Source organism: Sceloporus occidentalis, unplaced genomic scaffold (assembly GCF_023333645.1).
Source record: "Sceloporus occidentalis isolate IW3139 unplaced genomic scaffold, rSceOcc1.0.p SCAF_22, whole genome shotgun sequence".
NCBI classification, from domain to species: domain Eukaryota; kingdom Metazoa; phylum Chordata; class Lepidosauria; order Squamata; family Phrynosomatidae; genus Sceloporus; species Sceloporus occidentalis.
Window position 1 is genome coordinate 6,083,668 of NW_028317002.1, and position 22,655 is coordinate 6,106,322.

The 22,655-nt window shown below is 38.4% G+C and overlaps 1 protein-coding gene across 3 annotated transcripts in view; it reads left to right on the forward strand.

Annotated features, from left to right (window-relative positions):
• The window catches only part of LOC149300928 (autism susceptibility gene 2 protein-like), a 668,047-nt gene that overhangs the window by 251,076 nt on the left and 394,316 nt on the right, over positions 1–22,655 (forward strand). For all 3 annotated transcript variants that reach the window (XM_089484559.1, XM_089484557.1, XM_089484558.1), the window contains one exon: positions 19,778–19,879. In XM_089484559.1, the coding sequence (XP_089340685.1) occupies positions 19,778–19,879 (102 nt within the window). The remainder of the gene's footprint in view (positions 1–19,777; positions 19,880–22,655) is intronic.

A 22,655-nucleotide genomic window follows, 5' to 3' on the forward strand; every position in this document is an offset into this window, starting at 1 on the left:
TTGCTCAAGATCATATTTAGATGGAAGCTCTGCGTGCTGGATATTAGTAGTCTTTATCTTTTTTTTAAATCTCTGGCTGTATGCAGAACCAAGATTACAGCTACTGAAAAAGACATAAATGAGGACTGTGCTCGGCTTAATGGTGTGTGCAAAAGCATCTGTCTTTGGAGCAGGCTGGAATTCCCATTGTGGGCTATATGCACAGACAACAAAGCTAGCCATTCATTATAGGCACACAGGAGAGTCTGTGCGCGTTGAACGAATTCCACAATTCAGAGAATGGATAAATGGTGGTAAAGCCAACCATTTAAATTATAATTTCAAATTGGATTTATTCCATACACATGCTGGTTTTTTTGTGAATATGGTTTATTTTGGACACAGAACTGCAAAGCAATATGAAGTAGACGAGTACTAAATTGTAGCATGTTGCAGACTATCTATATTGTATTGAAAGATGTACGTATTTGTGTAAAACTGTATAGAACTCTACCCACGGAAATGCTATATCCAACACCCAGGACTTTGTATATACAGGGAAGGGATATGTTAAAAGGAGAAATGTTCAGCTGCTAGTCTCATAATTAATAAATTTTCTCTTTTTTGAGCTCCTTATATATATTATATGATAGGTATATGCACGTGTAATTAAAATGTATGTGCTTGTATATACTGTGAGTAAGTAATTACATTACTGTCAAAGAGACAACTCATGAGCCGTTTAGCATTATCGTCTAATCGAAAGAAGGTTGTTGTTTGTTAGCTGTTTGTCCAGAATACTATAGTAGTATATATATAATAGTAGTATAGTATAACGTATATAGTATAGTATACACTATACCAGTGCGATTGATGGCGATACAGCATTTAATGTGTCAAAGATTCAGATAGCATCTCAATTAAGTTAACAATGTACTGCTACGGTGTTATCTTTTATTTTCTTTCCAGTTAATAGCGTATGTTGCCTTTATAGCCAAGCTGGTTCCTATCTGTCAATTATAAAAGGGGCCCTAAGATGTGATAAAACAAAATAATTGGTTGCTTTGGTGGTTTGAGGATTTCCTTTCTTACAATTGATGAGCAAAACACACGCGCATTCAGAAAAGGCTAGTAAATTGTTCTGTTCTCTCTTGGAACTAGAGCACTAATTAATGATCACATTTGAAATATTATACAATGGGACTATTTGTCAAAAACCATAAAATCATGTTCCTTGCCTAGTATTCTAATCTTGTGGATAGTATTGAATTTATATTTTGTTTTCATTGAACCACATTATTTTGTATTCAGTCTGGAAACATCCCGTGTCTTGAATTATAACGCACAACCAAAGCCACAGTTTTGCATTTGACATTGACCATATCATTTCTAAATTCTAAACATTTGAAACATGTATGCCGTAGTGGAAAATGTATTGTAGCATGCATGCTGTCGTACCAAATCTATTAGATAAAGCAACACAGTACAAAAAAAGGTAAGGTGCTGACATGGTTTCAGGGCCTGCACGGTGGACATATCACTAACAACAGAGTAGAAGAGTGTAAAGATAATTAAGTTTCAACAAAGCACCCTAGTTAGTTACCACTTTTTTACCATTTGCTTCCATGGCTTATACGTGTTATAGCCATGTATACATCTCTCATTTATTTCTGTGTTTTTTGGCAGATTATGTAGATATAGTGTACAATGCAATAAAACACAACGCAATACAGATAGCATAAATTAAATAGTTACATTACAATAAATTGTTCGCTATTCCGTATTCTAACTATATCTGTGTATAGCAGGTTTCAAACCTGACAATCTAAGTATATTTAAATATGGAAATTGGTATGCATGGTGGGACTCATATCAGAGTTATACAGCTGCACAAACCCAAGATTAAATATTGTTGCCCCTGGCCTAAATTACATGAAGCATTTGAATGTACGTCGTTGATAGACTGCATGCCACATAGTGAAGTTTAAAAAGTGATCCTATGAGTATGATGCAAATATGTTACCAGCAAATATTATTTATTTTATCAGTAGGCTTTAAAGGGGGCAGTTTAGTGTCCCTGACACCCCCCACGCACACACACAAACACACACACACACAAACACACACACTACAGAAGAATGCATATTAAAGTACTCTGTGAGTATTCTCCCAGCATTCGCAAAAAGGGCAACACAAAAATGTAAAGGACCACGCAGCTATCATATGCATACGACCACTGATGAATCCCTTAAATTTATCTCTAGCTATTACACTACTGGAATTGTGTAGTATTACTTTTTATTAAAATGTATAGAGGATTCAAGCTTTTGTTACTGCTAATACTATGAAACAGAAAAGCAGATTACACTACATGTACGACATAAAGAAATGGTAATCTTCCTATGCAAAACATTTTTTTTTAATCCAGTTGAAGTTTAAAGCCAAACAACTCTGCACTAGAACTAGAGGGGAAGGGTGATCAATCAGGTGCAAGGGATCATGACAGGCAATAATCAGAGACTGGGAAAACATGGGAAACCAGTTACCATACAGGCACACATGACCCCTTTGTGAAAACAAACTGCCAACCTATACTGAGTATCGTTTGGCATTCTTCTCATTTCACACCTCATTTCAAACCTTTGTGTTTGCTGGTTGTATGTAATAACCCAATGACATAATGTAAATTATACATTCAGAACACCAAATCATCCACCTCATATAACAGAAACAAGTACACGTGTGTATGACACATCTAAGGCTAGTACTGTAAGCAGTATAATACATCAAATAGGTTGGAGGCCCTTTGTCTGAGCATAAAAATTAGCATTATGGTATGATCATAGGCCTTCTTCATGAAGTCTCCAATGATCCTGTAAACCTTCTCCAGAAGTTAATTGACCTACAAGTCAGTGCTCGTGATGGTTCATGTCGGATATCAATTGATTGCCATCTATTTTTATCTCTGCAATCATTACTCTATTCACAAAGTGAATAATCCGAAGCCCTTTTCTAAAAGGAGACATAATTGGGGGCTGCTGAAAGAAGCTCAGGCTCTTGATGTGATGAATTAGGTTTACCTTTTGCAGGGACATTAACATTTTAAGCTCATCAACCTTGTTGCTCAAAATGTCAGTTGATGATGGTAATTATTTTAGCGATCAATGTCAAAAGGGAATAGATTTTCAAGATGGTTGGGTGGCTTGTTTGAAAAACGTACATTGTTTTACTGAAGTAAGCTGGTATGGCCTCACTGACATGCCTTTTCTGGAGTTTACCCTATAGCTGGACAACCAACATTGGGTAGAAATGTACCTCAAACTCAGTTGTACATGGCACCATTATACATCACTTAGATATTTACACTGTAATTGATGCATTTGGTTCTGTTTATGAATCAGGCCTTGCCAGAAAAAAGGTAGTTGCATAGTTGATTGGTCATTTTCTTCAGTGATTAACTCCACTGTGTTATATTTCATTTGGCAAAATTGTTGCTTTCCTTATTTAGTAATTGTAAAGGGATACATGGTTCCTGTCTGGAGTTAATTTTCTTTTTATAATTGAATAAAGCTGTTAGCTAGAAGCAGGTAATATTTCTGTCCCTTTGAATACTCATGCAAATTATGTAGTTTAAAAATGAGACGACCTACTTAGAGATCACTCGCCTTACAGTTTGTTTTCTCCTAACGTAAAACCAGATACATTCGTTCTGATCGTTCTGAAAGGCACATAGGAGGCAATAACCTTGTCTGCCCTTCCTAAACCTATGAGGAGAGCTAAGCTGCTTAGTTCAGACCCATGTGAGTGTCTAGTTTGTCATTTTTTTCTCATTTTCTCTCCCTCTGCTCTTTGTGCCTTTTATCACCTCTTTCCCTCTCTTTCCTCCACTGCCTTTCCATCACTCCCGTCCAAACTATTGTATTCCAAACACAATTTTCTACACAAGCATCACACAGGGTACACTATGATTGGACCTATAAACAGCATGGCTAAATTTCAAGTACTTTGATACATGCAAACTAAGTAAAATTTATTAATTATTAGGTCCAAGAGAAGATCGGCTATCAGGGCCATAACTTCTATGGGGCAAGAGAGGCAGCTGCCGCACACACGGCTGAGTGAGGAACAGCCTTGCCATTAAAATTAAACGTATAGGCTTCATTTTTCAGTTAGAGAATACTGCTGATTGGTCATAGATTAATCAATAGCTTCTACAACAAAAAAAAGAGTAAAATCTGATTACTGCCTTTAATCAGTAATCAGTCTACGAAACTGACGGCCTACTATGGCAGCATTAGAAAAAAAAAGTTATGCTGCATGCTGCCAACTTATCTATTTTGAGATCAGCCAGATCGGTCATTGCTAACATGACATACTTGAAAACGAGAGAAATCTCAACGTATTCTTACCGGTAAAACACTTTCTAAAAAAATTAATAAATAAACAGATCAGTAACAGTGATGTCACAGGTGGCCACCTCCACTCTTTAAAACTACCCCCCATAAAAAAAGAAATAATAAATTTAATTGCCAAAAAGGCACAAGATGGCTTGGTAGCCATCCAAGGCAGGTACACCAGAAGTGCAAAAAGGTTGGCATTAGGTGAGTTTTATACCTATAATATCTTCAGCATGATTACTCAATTGAACACTTTCTTATGTGTATTTATCTTGGTATATTTTGTGTGCTGTCGCAAATATACTGTATACTATATATATATATATATATATAGATATAGATATAGATATAGATATATACACATACATACAACCACATCTAATGGATAACTTTACTAAGCGGGTTGAGGATTTTAAGTTTGTCAGTTTGTTATTTTTACTATTTGGTATGGAACTATGGGGAAGTACTGGTGGGATTATGTTTTTATTTAGTGTATTTGCTGTTATTTGATGCGGAGTTTATCATAAACTAAGTATCTACAAAGAGCTTAAATTCTCCTGAGCAAAAATATGCAGATTTCTGTAGGTAAAGTGTAAGCTGTTTCTCCCTATATCTATCCGTAGCAAAGCTACAAAATGTGGCCCAGCTTTCCACTGAAAAAAAAAGTGTGTCCTGGCCCCGGCACTCAGAGAGTTAAACCTTCCCCGACAGATGACGGAGAGGCCGTGTCCTATCTCCAATTTCTCATGTAGGCATATTTCAACCGTAAACTTAATTATCGCAAGGATTTGCAAAAGACTCCAACTATTTCTAGACTGGCATACCAAAGGATAAGTGTATTCTATTTTTTGAGCCAATGAAATCCTCCCCCTGGAAGCATTTGTTTATCATATTACAGATTCACATGAGCTGAGCTCAAGTCTGACCCAGTGTTAAGTGTCTGTGGTAGATTTCATTACATCCATATACAGGAAGTCCTGCCAATATACTGGCAGAGAAATCCTAGTGGAAAATAGACGGTAATAAAAACGAGAAATGATAGCTTCAGCGAGCGGTGAGGAGAGCAGCTTTATTGAGACTGGACAACCCTAGAGATGTGACTTGGCATTCAGACATGAGCTTAGGAGAGTGTGAGTGAAAGATGATATTGGAATAACGACTCTGTGGCACAGACGTGGGAATAATTTAATTAATTGCTCCAAAATTTCTTTGATGAATAGTTATGTGGTGATAAGCATGAGGTCGGACTGCGGAATGAATTTTAGTTTTTTAATGGGCTGTCGCAGCTGCAGTTTTGGTAATGTTCCAGGTTTTTTTTTCTCCTCTCTTCCTTCTGTTATTATTTTCAGTTAATGTCTTTTTGACCACCTCCCTTCCCTCAGTCCTCCACAAGAGGAGGTGTTTTGGCTTGGAGTAGCAGAGCAGACCGGTAGCCACTTTTGAAAGCGATGCCAGATCGAAAGGAAATTAGAAGATGGTTTCTTTATGATTCCGGGATTTTATTTTTTTTCCAGGGATTTTGTTGAGGAGCCCTAGAAAAGATTTAATAACATTTCAGGTCTCTTGAGAAAATTGTATGGCTTTCTTGTTTGAGAGCTACAGAAGTTGTTTGCAGAAAGCAGCACAGCTGGAAACAACATACTAATTCTATGAGTTTTTTTATGTCGTATTTCCAGACTGAAACAATTCCTTAGAACAGCAAATCATTTTCACTATTTTTCAGGTAATGTGTGTCTGTGCTAATAATAAAAAAGCACTTTCATTAATATGGGTAATAAATAGGTACTTTGTATATCATATATTGGACTTGTTAAATATATGAACTTGATTAAAATGGGCTTAAAACACCTTGACATTTTCCTAAAAATGCATTGAAATATGTCCTTATTTTTAAGACCTTTCTTAAAGGGCACCAAGATATGACATCATATCCTTGCGCTCTTCCCACTTGTACAGAAATGCAGTCTATGGGTGCATATCGTAAAAGGGCAGGTTTGGGAGATCAGACATCTCCCCTGTAACCAGCTCATCGAGCAACAACACCCTGGGGGTCCTGATCACCCAAGATTGCGATCTTACCCTCATTTTTGCAGCAGGGTGACTGCCGTCCCCTGGACCTTCCACCAGATGCCTAGTCGGCCTTGGCCAGCTTAAGGGTTTTGAAAGGTTTATGCTGTGTGTTCCTCCCTCTAGACACCCTGAGCTGCTGTGAATGGCCTTTCAAGGCCACTTGGACAGGCTTTGTAAATGGGATGAGAGGCTAAGTGGCTGTACTGGTTCCTTACGTTTACCAAAGCATCCCACACAACCGAAATCAGTCCTTACTATTAATAGGATTCTTTATCCAGCTGCTGCTGCTATTTAATGGCTTATTTATAATAAATGCGGCCAGTGCTTGGCAGGTTATGTGCCACTGACATGTGAATCAAGATTACATACCATAAAAGTCCCACAATGGCCTTTTGTAAAGTAATCCAACATCCTCATCTCACAGAGTAAAATTACATAACAGCCATTTATAGTTTGCACATCAATTAAGGACACCAGTAAGTATTGCCAATAAGCTTGGCTTACCCAACAAAACACTTTGGAGTCTTTGGTTAGAAAATAGTAAAGCAGCAAGTAAAAGACTCTTATTGCACTTTTCATGTACACAATGGGGACATTTTGGTGCAAACTGGTAAAAGAGAGGTAATCACTATACCACATAGAACATTCTTGCTAATTACTTTTTTCTGCTTTGCACCACTATATTCTAAATATAAATCTGTCTATCTGAGTATAACATCTAGAACTTCAGAGGGATGCAAGCACGCCAGATCATCAGATCACTCAACGTTAATGGAAATGTCTTCTGGCGGAACGTTTTCCAATAAAAATGAAGGTGTGCAAATCTATTCTGCGTGAATTTGGTTAGGGAAAAATAGATCTATAGTTAGCAATTTATCTGACCCTCTCTGGATTATGTACTCAGAATCTGCAATTGAAGTGGTAATCAATCCTATCCTGGGGCTACATTTATGGGTTTTTTTAATTTGTTTTACCTTTATTACAATAGTGCATTTCCCAGACTGGAGAAATGTGTTATTGGGCAGACTAGAGGGGCCGGATGGTTCTTATCCACAGACACATTCTATATTTAAATGGTTCTACGTCTGCAAATCGATACTGCAAACTACTTCATTGATACTTTAATGAAGTATAGCACACAACTTGCTCCATGTAAGGGTCAAAGTATGTGAGGTGAGTCCAGTTTGGCTCACGTCTGGCTTCAGCTAGTTGGGGTGTGATTTGGCTCTGCCCCTCTAATATCTAGGGGGCCCACTGCCGGAATAAAACCATCCCCCGACAATTTTTAGATGGCTAGGGCCATGGCGACCTCAAGAATACAGCCCACTTTGCTCCAGAGCTCAGGGCTCACACTCACTGGCAAATTTATTTGGTACAACTTGCTAGTACCGGGTTGGACCTCTTTTTGCCTTCAGAACTGCCTGTATTCTTCGCGGGATACGTTCTACAAGGTTCAGGAAACATTCCTCAGAGATTTTGGTCCATATGGCATGATGTCAGTTGCTGCAGATTTGTCGGCTGCACATCCATGATGCGATTCTCCCGTTCCACCACATCCCAAAAATAATCTGTTGGATTGAGATCTGGTGACTGTGGAGGCCATTGGATTACAGTGAACTAATTGTCATGTTCAATAAACCAGTTTGAGATGATGTGGGCTTTGTGACATGGTGCATTATCCTGCTGGAAGTACCCATCAGAAGATGGGTACACTGTGGTCATAAAGGGATGGACATGGTCAGTATCAATACTCAGGTAGGCTGTCACTTTTAAACGATGCTCAATTGGTACTAAGGGGCCCAAAGTGTGCCAACAAAATGTGCCCCACACCATTACACCACCACAACCAGTCTCAACCATTGATACAAGGCAGAATGGATCCATGCTTTCATGTTGTTTACGCCAAAGTCTGCCCCTGCCATCTGAATGTTGCAGCTGGAATCGAGACTCATCAGACCAGTCAACGTTCTTCCAGTCTTCCATTGTCCAATTCTCGTGAGCCTGTGAGAATTGTAGCCTCAGTTTCCTGTTCTTAGCTGACAGGAGTGGCACCCGGTGTGGTCTTCTGCTGCTGTAGCCCATCTGTTTCAAGGTTCAATGTGTGCATTCAGAGATGGTATTCTGCATATCTTGGTTGTAACAAGTGGTTATTTGAGTTTACCTTTTTGTCATCTCGAGCCAGCCTGCCCATTCTCCTCTGACCTCTGACATCAACCAAGTGTTTTCGTCCACACAACTGCCGCTCACTGGATATTTTCTCTTTTTCGGACCATTATCTGTAAACCCTAGAGATGGTTGTGCGTGAAAATCCCAGTAGATCAGCAGCTTCTGAAATTCTCAGACCAACCCGTCTGGCAGGAACAACCATGCCACGTTAAAAGTCACTCCAATCCCCTTTCATTCTGATGCTCGGTTTGAACTTCCGCAAGTTGTCTTGACCATGTCTACATGCCTAAATGCATTGAGTAACTGCCATGTGATTGGCTGGTTAACTATTTATCTTAACAAGCAATAGAACAGGTGTACTTAATAAATATATATATAAATATATATATATATATATAAATATATCAGAAACATACCGTATTGGCTCGGATATAGGCCGCCCCCGTATATAGGCCGCACCCTAAAAATTTTGGTGATTTTTTAAAGCACCAAAAAAACATGCTGCCACTCTGTCTCCCCCCCCCGAGATATGCTGCCACTGTCCTCCTCCCCTCCCCGAGATATGCTGCCACTGTCCTCCCCTCCCCAAGATATGCTGCCACTGTCCTCCTCCCCCCCCCGAGATATGCTGCCACTGTCCTCCCCCCCCCCCCTCAGTGGATGTGCCGGCACCGGAAGTTGTATACGCTTATTGCGTAGATGTCCCCCGCCGGCCCCGCAAGACACCCGGGAGTCTGCTCTGGTAAGTCTTGGGGGCAGAGGTGAAACACATCATGCGGACAGACACCGGCTGCCACGATGCGCTTAGACAACCTCCCGTGCCGGCACCCCCCCCGTGGAAAGTGCTGGCAGGGGAGGCTGTCTGAGCGTATCGGAGAGTAGGATACAGGTCCCCTGCACCGCTGCGGGGGATCTGTATCCTAACCCCGCTGCCTGCCCGGCTCCCGGGACTGCATGTCCCGGGCGTCGGGCACTAGACCCCGAATATAGGCCGCACCCCCACTTTAAAGACTTAAAGTGGGGGGGAAAAGTGCGGCCTATATTCGAGCCAATACGGTAAATACAAGAGTAGAACACTTGAGATTTCCTGTGTGAATGTATTAAAAAGAATAGTGTGGAATCAGGTTCATGGGTAACATGTCTGTTTGAAAGGGCTAAAGATTGTACACTCATTGCACGTACTTAAGTACATAATCAGTCTTGTGCTTTTGAATAAAGTCCTGTTTAATAATATTGCCAATCATGACCATATCTTTCACTTGGTCCATCACTGACCTTGACTTTTATGAGTCTGGCTGATCACATAATATTATAATTAAATGTAATCATTAAAAGTGCGAAAATTATGTGATAATGTAGGCAACTAATAAGAGCTGAGAAGCGGTAAAATAGAATGAAATCCTTGCTGTAAAAAAACATGCAAAAATTACTGATTAGGTGTTAAATAAACGTACCATGGGTGGTAAGTAAAAGGATGAAACAATATGAGGGTTTTCATTACAGTCTGTGGAATGGGATACTCCTAGGTAAAATACACAATTTTTGTGGTTTACACACACACAAAAAAACAACCTGTTAAGCAGCGTGAATGAATTTTCAGTTCATAGCAAACACTTTTCTGATCATACCTTAAATGTTGGCTTCATGAGAATTAGGATATGTAGTTTTATTTAGTGAGTATGCATATTAAACAACCAGAGGAGGTTTAATAGTACAATACAATTATTGGTTACGTTTATGCTAATAGCAGAATCGGGCTCTTATATCCAGAATCAACTCAAGGATATCTAAGTTCATTAAATATTATGTGCAAACCCTTTTCTTTCATGGTTAAAAATGGGGCACAACAGTTTTGTTGTGCCAGCGAGTGCAGTTGTAGAAATTGTATGGCTGACTCTGAAATTCCAGCATTAGTAACAGACACAAGATCACAATCTTGTGATCTATTTGTTGTCCTATACAGTAGACACTGACGTGATGAGGTTCGATTTTCATAATCATTTTGGTGTCTTGTTGTGTTAAGGCATCTAGTAAGTCCACCGAATGGAGGAATTGAGCATGGGACTTGTTTTGCAGACTCTCCAAATAAGCATTCATGACATCCATTTGCCCAACAGGTCATGTGTTATTAGTAGAACAAAAAAGAACTTCTCTGAAAGGTCACAAGGAAAGTTTAATACGTAACATTAGAAAGAGCAGTCATTCTAGTGTGCCAAGAACCAGAGACTAGAAATCTTTAGAAGCTGACTGGTTTGATAAAATAACAGGAAACAGACAATTTATCACGAGCAGTCTCAGAAGCTCCGGATTACCCATAAAACTTTTATGGTCCTCCCCGAGTGGCCAGAGGCCATAAAACTTGCCTGAATGAGGGACTTGTTAATTTACTTGTTAAAGCAAATTAAAAATTTATAAGCACTTTTAGGTAAATGAGATCTTCTCTCATTGCAGCTCCTATTAGAATCCTAGGAGAGAAGGCTGGTTGCGTTCAGACATCACAGCAAAACAATAAAGCTATTAAATTGCCTGAGGTTTATTACTTCTGCTTCGTGCAGCTGTTGTCATCACTTGCTATGGGAGATCGGCAATCAGCTTTATGGAATTTCTAAAATGGCCCAACAAGAGGCGTAGGAAGAACGCAGCAGTCTTCCCTTAATAGCCCCCATATTTCTAACAAACCTTGTTCGGTTATCCTGTACTTTATGGAAACTCTTAGAATTTAGACACACTCTGGGTCTTATATTGAGGTTCCTAGCACCAATCTCTTTATTTTCTTTATTGGCATATTGTTCCAGGTATGCTAGTGATTTAAACATGCAGCATTTCAGTCCATCTGGTTCACAAGCGCTACCTGCAGATTGAGCATGCATTGAGCAATACACATGCACACAAAGAAAGTCATTTTAACTTTCAGGAGGATGTTACTGGCTTTTTTATTATTATTATATCAGAAAATGTACGACCTTAGTCTTGGCTGTTTGACCTCCTTCTAAGGGTGTTGTGTTATTCAACAAAGTGTGTGACATCACTGATTTACCATGAATGCTGAGGTGGTATAGTACAGCACTATGGATATCTGGACATTAAAGGCAGAGCTGTAGCTAGCTCCTTTTGTGCCAAAGGCAAGAATGCAAAATTTTGCCCCCCTCGCTATTTTTTATACACTACCTTTACACATGACTGCCCACACATACACTGCCTTTACACATAAACACACACATACACTGCCCTTACACACAGCTACCCACAGACACACACATATGCATACACTGCCCTTACATACACCTGGAGAATGCATAGTGTGCATGTGCACGACCCTACATGATCGTACGTATGCGTATTAAGCCTTCTCAGTGTGCCACTGCTGGTTACAAGGGAGGCCTCTGCTTTTACACTATAAAAGACTGTGCTGAGCTGGCACAGCCTCCATAATATGCAGTACCCAACGCAGCATGCATTTACAGGATGAGGCACCATGATATGATGTCATATTTTGTGGAGGGGGCATCTGTGTTATATACATCTCTAGTAACAGCAGAACTCCTGCCCTGGGCCCCCGCAAACCAGTGTTTTTAGTTCATCAAACTTTTTTTGGTTTATTCAGTTTTGCATTACATTCAATGCCAATTGCTTACCTTATGTGTGCCTTATGTAATAAGTGTAAAAAAAAATAACTTGCACTGATATGCTTACTATAGTTCTATAGGGTGTCAATTATCACTTAACAGAATAGCACTGGCACTGATATGCTTACTATAGTTCTATAGGGTGTCAATTATCACTTAACAGAATAGCTATATTCTATAGGCGCACGCATTCATTAAGTATTTATATGAAACATTGTCATTAATACGGAGGCTCAGATTCATGCACCTATAGAAATTATTTTATTTCGTGTTTGAAATGTCTTTCCATTAAAAATGTTCAAGTGTATAATCATATTCTAACACTGAAAAATTTAATTGACTGTGTTTTTTGTAGATTATTATTGAAATGTAGATCTTGGCACTCGTACACATCCCATCCTATGTTGAAGCGATGCTTCCAAAGCAATTTGATTTTAAATATCAAAACATCTTTGTTATCGGTGATATTCTTAGCCCAATTTCCTCTGTTGCTCCAAATTCAGTTGATTAATATCTCTTAATCTGCTAATTGGTTTTAATCAGCGCATTCCACTTGTATGTCTCAAAGCAATGGTCCTTCATCAAGAGATATAGACAATTTTACCATTGCCTCTAGGGCAAGCTGCACATAATTGCTGTTAGATAAAGGGAAATGAAGGCTGACTCCAGCTGCATGAACATACAATTCTAAGATCACAGTAAACAGATATGGGATCAGGCAGTAATTGCTTGCACTTTTGGGCAGGGAAATATTGTGTGTGTGTATGTACAGTATGTAGAATATATATATATATATATATAATACTGTATATATATATATATATATGTATATATATATATATATATATATATATATATATATATATATATATATATAACTATGGGTAGTGTCCTTAGGGGGAGGCACACCTTCATGGCTATACATTGCAAACTCTTACGTTTATTGGTCAGCTGGCTTGATCCTGCCCCATAATCATATGGTTCCTGGTTGTGATGATCTTATTCATCATCACAAATGGACCTTCAATCCTATTATATTATCAATGCAGGATAGGCACAACTCTGACACATGTAGCTAAATCTAAGAATTGCATCTAGCCACAGATTCTGTATGCTTATGGTGAGCAAGAAAGTGATAAAGATCCTCCATTTTGCACTGTACAACAAAATACTCTTGTTATGCCAGCTTGGCATTTGTAAAAACTATTTCTGATTTCATAAAAATCAAACGTCGCTTTTTTACTCTTTAAAAGTTGGAATCCACTTCATGAGGGTAACCCTGAAAAAAATGGTTTGTACAGCCATGGAAACTCTGATCGACTTGACCTCATTGTCAACTGTATTCTTTGTGATGTAGCTTCTGTAACTTCTTGAGGCACCTTTTATCATGTGGTTCATTTAAAAATTTGACAAACATTTGTGAGACGTACCTGATGTAGCAGGTGTCGCTGTTGTTTTTAGCCCAGAGGACACACACATCTGCTATAGGTTTCAGATACAGTGAAATACTTAGATGTTTTAAAAATGGAATCCCTATAGTTTTGTTATTCTAGAATCCTCAGCACTTGTTATTCTTGAGTGACAGGGGATTGGCTGAATCCATCTTTAATTTGCTTTTCTCTCTTCAGTTGTTGTATACCATATAAATATAAACCATTTAAATAACACATTTCGTTCTTCTCATTGTGGCTAGTTACAATATATGTATTACGTATATCTCTCTTGCAGCTTTAAGTAGATGCACGGATATTTAAATCACTTTACGTCAGCCAAACATTTATATTTGCATTTACTATATAACAAAGGTCTATTTTTGTCCATTTATGATGTACTTAATAAAATGTGTGTTCTGTTTCTCTTTTCAAATTCCTACTTGCCTTGATACGCTTAGATGATAGGTGCTGCATTGATCAGACTGTGGATAGTTCTACACTAAGAATGTTTGAAAGCACTTATACAGTAACTAATGTTCCCATTACTAGCGAAAAATGTGGTCAGATGCCACATGCTGTCGTTAACGTGACCACTCTCCTATGTACTGAATCACTCTTTCATCCACAAAAGCAGTCAAAGCTGCATTTTAAGTATTGATACGAGATGGGGGTTATTTTAAAGCTGCAGTACCCCTCTAACAATCCCCCCTTTACATTCAGCTAACCTTAGGTAATTACCAAATAAAGTCTGATTTTAATTTGTTTTTTAAAACAGGCATTCATAAAATTAAAAGCCAATCAATGTTTGAAGAAAGGCTCTAAATTAGAAACGTGGTCCCTAGGCACCTCCAAGCTATGCATACTGTACATCAAAGCAGTAATACAGATTTGTGTGGCGTTGTGCGAATGGTTTTAGCCTTTGCTAGCAAAATATCATGCTGACTGCTGATTGAAAACAGTTGTTAATTCTCTACTTCACTAAATTCAGAGTGGAAAAAATTTCCTTAATAAAGAACAGATTGAGGGGAACCAAGACCTTACTGTGTTGAAATTAATGGCAGATGCATATACTGGTAGTTAAAATGTTTCATTAGATGTTAATATCTTGCTGTGTTTTTAATTGTTCAGAAATTAGCCTCCAGAATATTAAAACCATCTGTTTGTTATCATGATGAAACAGAATACTTAAATAGTTATTAATTTGTTTTTTTTTTTTCTTCGCCTGCACAAGTTTGATCTGCTGAGATTCTTTTCCTAGAAAATAAATGAAAGGCAAAATTAATTTGAAATATGTATGTGCTTAGAATAATGTTTGCTTGGCTAATATCCATACCTTGTTGTCATTTTACAAATGGTTATTCGCTGATGAATAGTTGACAACAGCCCTTGTGTTAAGAAAAATTGTGCGATATTTGGTTGATTTATGATACATATGGCATTTTATGGATACGCCTACATGGGGGGAAAAACAGCATGGGGCTACAGTTCTTCGTATGGAATGAGTTTAGTCAATTTACTTGCAATTGTGCTTTCATCTCTGGATTGCTCTTACTTGGGCTGTAATGAAGGGATATTAAGGAGACTGTAGGCCAGATCTTCCCAACTATGATGGTTCAACATTTGCATTTAATTAAAATGAAGTTGCTATTAAGTTGATATTCAAGTTATAGTAAATTAATATGAGTAGAGCCTCTGACTTGCCATTCTTAACTCAACTACAAACTCACAACGTCCTAGGCCTAGACAGTGTGCTATTGACTTAATATTTCCACATGTTACTGTTTGTTTTAAGGCTAACCTTCCTTGACCAACAAGACACTGAATGACCAACTTAGATATGGTCATTCGGTGCCTTAATTGGAACTGAATGACCATATCTAAGGAAAGACTGGGAAAGGGGACAAATGCCCCCTAGGCAAGCCTAATTTAACAAGAGGTGTACTTACCTTCAGCAGTCAGCATCTTCCCTATATCAAAAGGCATGTTGTGCCATTTAGACTCAGAGCACCAGGATACAACGTCTAATGCAGTCTATGGAGGCTGTGCTGAGTCAACATAGTGTAAATAAGCCAGTTAGGAAGACCAAAGATCTCCCCTATAACTGGCCCATTGAGCAGCTGGAGGGGACCAAGGCATGTACTTTCTCAAGATAAACAACATTTTGCCAAAAAAGAAACAATGTCCTCAAAATAAATATTTGGTACATATACAGGAAACACATGCATAATAATACAAGATATAAATTGGTGAACTTGCATGCAGATCTGGCAAAGTCCGAATGAGGTTGACTACCTTTTTAAATCTTGCAAAGACCTCTCTTCTTGAGATGTTTCAGTAAAGCTACACTGTACATACCTAATTTTCCCTAATTGATCATAAAAATGTTGTGCAGTTTATTATAAAAATCTTAACAAATCCATTTTGCTGTGGTCCTCCTTTCTATTCTGGGTCAAGGTACTCAATTATTTCTGTACGTTAAGTGCTATGTTTTTCTTAACCTTTTCATAGAACATTTACTTAATCCAGACCTGGTTGTTAAGCTGAAACATGTTAATTTAACATCCCTGACCTCTTTTGTAGTTTCTCATTGAACCAACATTAAATGGCCTGTCTGTGTGAGTTTTGCTCACCCTGGTCTATTCACTTTCTCTGTAAATGAGCTGTTGTGATAACCCCACTGCTGAGATGGACAACAATATGACCTGCTACTGATAATGGTCTAAGTCTACTGTCAGCCTTAGCCAGCGTATGTAGGCAATGGAAGTTATACTGAATTTGCCTCTTTTCAAACATGTTTGGTTTATAACACAGCTTTTGTCATTGTGTATGAAACGTCCCTAATGGGTTATTTAAACATGTATTGTAGCGTATATGACACACACCTTGTGGGAAGTTTGTTGTTTGTTAATGAAACATTTGCTTTGACAGATAACTAACTTTACATAATATTCCCAGATAAATGTAGGATTAATTGCCAGCCTAAAGCTTTATATACAAACCATTATTCTTGTGCCTGTAAAATGCTTATTCAGATATAAACAAATATTCACAAATAGAATGCTAATACCAATTTCCATATGACACTAAAAGATACAAGATAAAAGATAATTTATATAGTGCCAGCAATTTCTGCAGCAATACATACATTCAAAGGGTATGACAAAACTAGAATTTACAGACTAAGACAAACCAATACATTAGGTAAAAAGTAGACTTGTGCATTCGTCTTCGGGCGAACATGGAAACGAACACGAAGAGTGCGTTTTCGTGTTCGTTCCGAACACACGCCGAAGAGAAGACGGCGGCGGTAAAACGTAGGCGAAGACGAAGACACACACCACGAAGATCTTCGTGATTGTCTTCGTCTTCGTCTACCATTCTCCCCACCTTCTAACTTACCTTGTCTTCGCGGCTTCGCAGCAGTTCCCGGAAGTGGAAATCCGCAGGTTCACCGTCACGGGTTACAGGGCAGTGCGAATTAGCTTATTGGTCGCCTACAGGGACCTCCTCTGGCATCAACCAATTGGTTGATGCCAGAGGAAGACCCTGCAGGTGACCAATAGGCTCACTCGCACGGTCTTTGTAACCCCTGCCAGCGAACCTATGGATTTCCGCTCCCGTTAACCCTTTCGATGCTGCATTATCTAACACAGCATCAAAGGGGTTAACGGGAGCGGAAATCCATAGGTTAAAGGGCCGTGCAAGCGACCAATAGGCTCACTTGCAAGGCCCCTTAACCCTTTAAAAAATAAACGTAACCCCTAACTAATTGAACAGGGAGGGAGACCAGTGGGATCTGCCGGGTAAGTTGCAGCATTGAGGTTTTAAAACCCCAATGCTGCAACTTACCCTGCCGATGCCACTGATCTCCCTCCCTGTTCAATTAGTTAAATGTCCGTACGAGCGACTTTATTGTTCGCTCGTACGGACATTTAATTAATTGAACAAGGAGGGAGACCAGTGGGATGTGCCGGGTAAGTTGAAGCATTGGGGTTTTAAAACCCCAATGCTGCAACTTACCCTGCCGATGCCACTGGTCTCCCTCCCTGTTCAATTAGTTAAATGTCCGTACGAGTGACTTTATAAATCTAAAAATTATACGATTTTACAATTAGGTAGTCATCACTACAGATAACTTCACCTGCTATAGTATACAATGGCGTAAGCATTATCCAAACACATTATCCTATAGTGATAGGGACCCGGGAGTGTTGAGACACATGAGCGATCTCTGACATCCCTGCTGCTGTTGGCTTCAATTCTCATCATGTCCACCCAGGCTTTGCATAGCTGCAGCTAGATCCAACTGAAGAGCTGTGACATAACTAGAATGATTTGCACTCTTGGCCCACTAATTTGTTGTATGTGTGTTCAGTGGCTTCATTTGTACTTGTCAAGCAGGAGGAAGTCCTCCAATTGATGCTGATATTAAAAATACTGATTTTTCTTCAGTCTGGGACCTACTTTGACTGATTGGTTAGGGACCAATTGCACATCACTAATCAAGATTTTCATTAGATGTGTGACATAGAAGAAATGTGACTTTGAACTGCTGGTTTAGAAATATTGCAGAAACATGTTAAAGAAAAAGAGAACAGAAAAAAAAATTCACATACATGGCAGGGTTCATTTAATAATGTAAATGACATAATTGTATTACAATGTGCCCTTGTGCTTTGTCATTGAAGGAATAACAGACTCTTTCCCTTTTCTCTGCTGTATAGGCCAAGTAAGACACTAGTCACACAGTGACTTAAAGTCTATTGTGGAATTAGCCATAATTAGAAGATGGTGTGTGGCAGCCAATTAATCACTATTGAGCTTCCACACACTTCAGCTCCCATTAAGAACTCGGTGGAATGCTCACTGCAATAGCAGCTGCTGCCTTGGAAATTGAATAAACACACAATAAAAATAGGTTATTGCATTCTAATCATTTTGTACTGCTCCATTCACACCATAATGCACCATTCCTAACTATTTGAGTACATATAACATTTATGAATTATATTTTGCCTTAATCTCTTGTTGTGAATTGTGAGCGAAATACCTGGTTATAATGTGTAAAAGGAAAAGAAGTAAACGAGGGGTCTGCCAACTTTTCTGTACATGCCAGCCACCACCTCTACTGAACCAACGAAAACTGGAATCACTTCCAAATTGTTTGTAGAAGCCAGTAGAATTGGGAACAAATACTCTGTAACAGTACAAAAGTGGATACTCAGGTTACGGACCGCTTGGACATGAAGCACACTATTATTAATCAAACAGCACAAATTTATTTTGCATTGTCACAAGTTAAGAGATTTTGCAAAAACACACTGCGCGCACAGTTCCCTGCCTAACAATATTTTCGGATTTATTATTTACGCTCTCCAAAATTAAGAGGTTTTGCTGTGGGTGTAAATATGCAACTTTAACCCAATTCAGGAACAGTATTTAAAAAAATAAAAGTCACTGCGTGCATGCAAAGTCCATTGCCCTGCCTAATTTGTCACCAATATTTTATTATGTTACATTTTATTATTCAGGCTGTCGGACCCATCAATCACCATTCCCCTGATTTTTGTTGCCACTTCTATCAGTTATTCACTATGTACCCTCCTATATACAGCCCCTTTCCCTGCTGAAAGAGCACCAAAACAGGACAAACAAATTAACAGATCTTAACACAATTTGCCTTTTGTTTTAATTTGTTTAATTGGGGACCCTCCTCGTAATCAGAGATTTGTACGAGCACACAAATTTAGCAAATTTTGTTAAAAATAAAGTTTGTACAAATATGAATGTGCACGTCTACAATTTACTATATTTATACCTGCTGTGGAAGGTCTATTTGGTGAACTCAATAGAAACCTAGGCTCCTGTCTTATTGAAAAAAACATACCCTAACTCTTTTCATCTAGTACCCTTGAAAGCATCTGTTTAATCTAGCTAGTAGTAGGAACAGAATGTTGAGAGAACTTTAATTCACAAACAGCAGGGAATATACAGGTTACATTCCTGTGTTCTAGTGAGATTCTGAGAACGTTTACTCCAGCAATGCAAGGTGCTATCTTATATGGCCAAAGATCAGGTTATACATGTTTCTTTTATCTATTTCTAGCTCAAACCAGGACAGAACAACTGCAGAAACAGTGAGAGTGAAACCCGCACTGGAGAATCCAAACCTTCCCAGCGAGGTACTTCTCATGAGAGACTAAGTGATGTAAGTATTTGACTCAGCATCTTAAATTGTGAAACTTATTTTAAGGAACATACATGGGATGGGTTGTATGAAGCATAGTTATACAGCTTCATGATAATGTATATATACAGTATATTATAGAAACATGTTTTATGTATAAACACTACAAAAAAGTATGGGTAAATATCTACTATAAAATATTGTGTCTATGAATTGACGTGTCTAAAAAGTTACATACTGTAAGCTATGATTTAATGGCTCCCATTATGGCTGTAGAGTACCAGCTCTATGAAAAAGATTTTCACGAGACTATGGATAGACTAGTCATAATCTGCGAAAATTATTTGGTTGATCAAGGGGTACCTTAGGATCATATATATATATATTCACATTGAAAGTTGTAGAAACTGATTATTTCTCCCTACCTAGTCTAGGTAAAAACAAGTAAGCATGATCACTAATAAAGTACTACAACAATGTAATTCTCAGGTTTAACAAATATTAAACTGTACCTTCATGCAGACATTGGTATTGGACATCATCCATAAAATGAAACATTCTATTTTAGTATTTGGATGCCTTTTGTCATACCCTGAGTTCCAAACTACACAGACAGGCATGTTACTAGTTGTAGATATGCCTTCCTGCATGCGAGCTGATTCACACATATTGTCTATAAATGCACTTTTGCTAAATTTCATTAAATTTCATCATTCAAACAAACTTTCGACAACAAGGAAGGATCCTCAACAGAATAAAGGTGAAAGCTCCACATTTTAGTTTGAAGTAAATTTTTTCTCACTCTCTCTCGCATTCTCTCTCATTGTCTCCTTACCTTCTCCGACAGCCACTTCAATGTCTCAACTTTGTGGTCTTCTCGGCATTTTGTTTTCCCAGCTCTCAACTGCTCTTGGCTCTCCGCTGCATTTTCCTGGCCTCTTCTGAGCCTCTGCTCACAGTCTGTTCCCGAATTGGAGGGGAGGTTGCCCCCATATGCAGAGAAATTCAGAAACTATTCCTTTCTACGTGGATCTGTCTGAATTGTTTGGGTCTCTTGAAGTACTTCCGCGGACGGAGCCTATGCGCACATCCCATAGACCACCATTTACTTATGCCTCTAATTGGTGGAGAGGGTGTGTGCCGAGGGTCTGCCCTGTCACAGAAGTGCATGGAAGAGGCCAGGATAATGCAGGTGAGATCCGGGAGCACAGGTGAGCCAACAGAAGAAGGAGAAGAACATGAAGGAGAAAAACAAAGGAGCTGCAGATGAGTGGACAGAGAAGTGGAGTCACCAAAGTCGTTGTCAGAGAAGGTGTGAGAGAGTGAATGAGTGCGTCAATTAATTTAGTTTCCAAGCCAAAAATCTTTCCAAATGTTTTTTTTGATCCATAACACAATTGCTTTTTTTGGTCCATATGCAAACGTCTACTATATATATTTTTATGTTGATTCAATAAATCACCTTCTACTGAAGACTCCCAGTAAATTTCATACATGATAAACCATCAAAATTACAAATGAAATGGTCTTGTAGGATTAATTACGATTAGTTCTATTAGTTACATTATAAACAACAGCTATTTACTTGGCCAACAGATCTTTTTGTTCGTATACAATTTTGTTTTTGGGTTCCCAACAATAGAGTAGAAGTGACACATTGCCTCTACTTAGGACGGCGGATGGATTTGCTGATGCTTATTTCTGTTTTGTAAATCTAGGTTCTTAAATGCTTTGTTGCTTTATGTTAATTCCTCAGCAGTGCAATCAAATTCTTGTCGTAATTAAAGCTGTCAGTTGGAAGGCAAGCCAATCGCCGAGAAAACACAGCATAACAAATGAAGTGAAATGATTCTGCATGTAGCTATATGATGCTTCGCCAGGCATGAAATTAAATAAGTAATTTGATGTTGACATCAGAAATTGAAATGATACCCACTGTTCCCTCGTTCACCCAGACCTGCATAAACAAAAGTCAGGACAAATATGTAGAACAAAGCCCTTGTGCCATCTAGCTCTACCTAGCAATACATATTCACAGACCGGACATTTTACATTATGGGAGAGGTGTTCTGTTTTCTAGTTGTCGTGTTATAGACACATAACTGAAACAGTAAGGCCAAGGGATTTTAATTTTTTTACATGTGTTTTTAAGTGTCATTCTTGCCGATTAAAAAAAAATGCAATCTAATTTCTCAAACATACGATCAACCGAATAACTATAGTTATGATTACATAAATGTATATGTGTGTTAAGTAAGGTCTACATACATAGTGATGGATTAATAAAGGGCCAAATATACATTACTTTTACTAATTAAGCACCACCATAAATAGATTTTGCTCACATACACCTTATGGCAGCTGTCCTTAAACAATACTCTTGGCACTTTGAAAAAAAAATCCCTAAGGTGTACATGTTCCACAAACTGAGATAATCTGGCAATGGGACCTGATTGGCTCATATAATATAAAAATAAGGGCTACCCATGCTAATGAGCATAAAATGTTCTCCTCAAGATTCCAGTATGTATTAAAATAATTTTTAAAAAAGTAATATCCAGGTGAATCACTGGGGCTTAATTTAATGACCCATCTAAACCTTAATTATAGTGGTAAATAGGGAAAAGAAAAAATGTCGGTGCGCTAAGCTAGTCTCAGGCTCAAATAATACAAATGTATAATATGAGGCCTACCAAACAGTGTGAGCATGCTGCAAATACAGTGTGTTGGCTGTACAATGTATACAAAAAACAAAATACTGTCTGCGCTTCTCACCCTAATAAAGTTGGCAACAAAT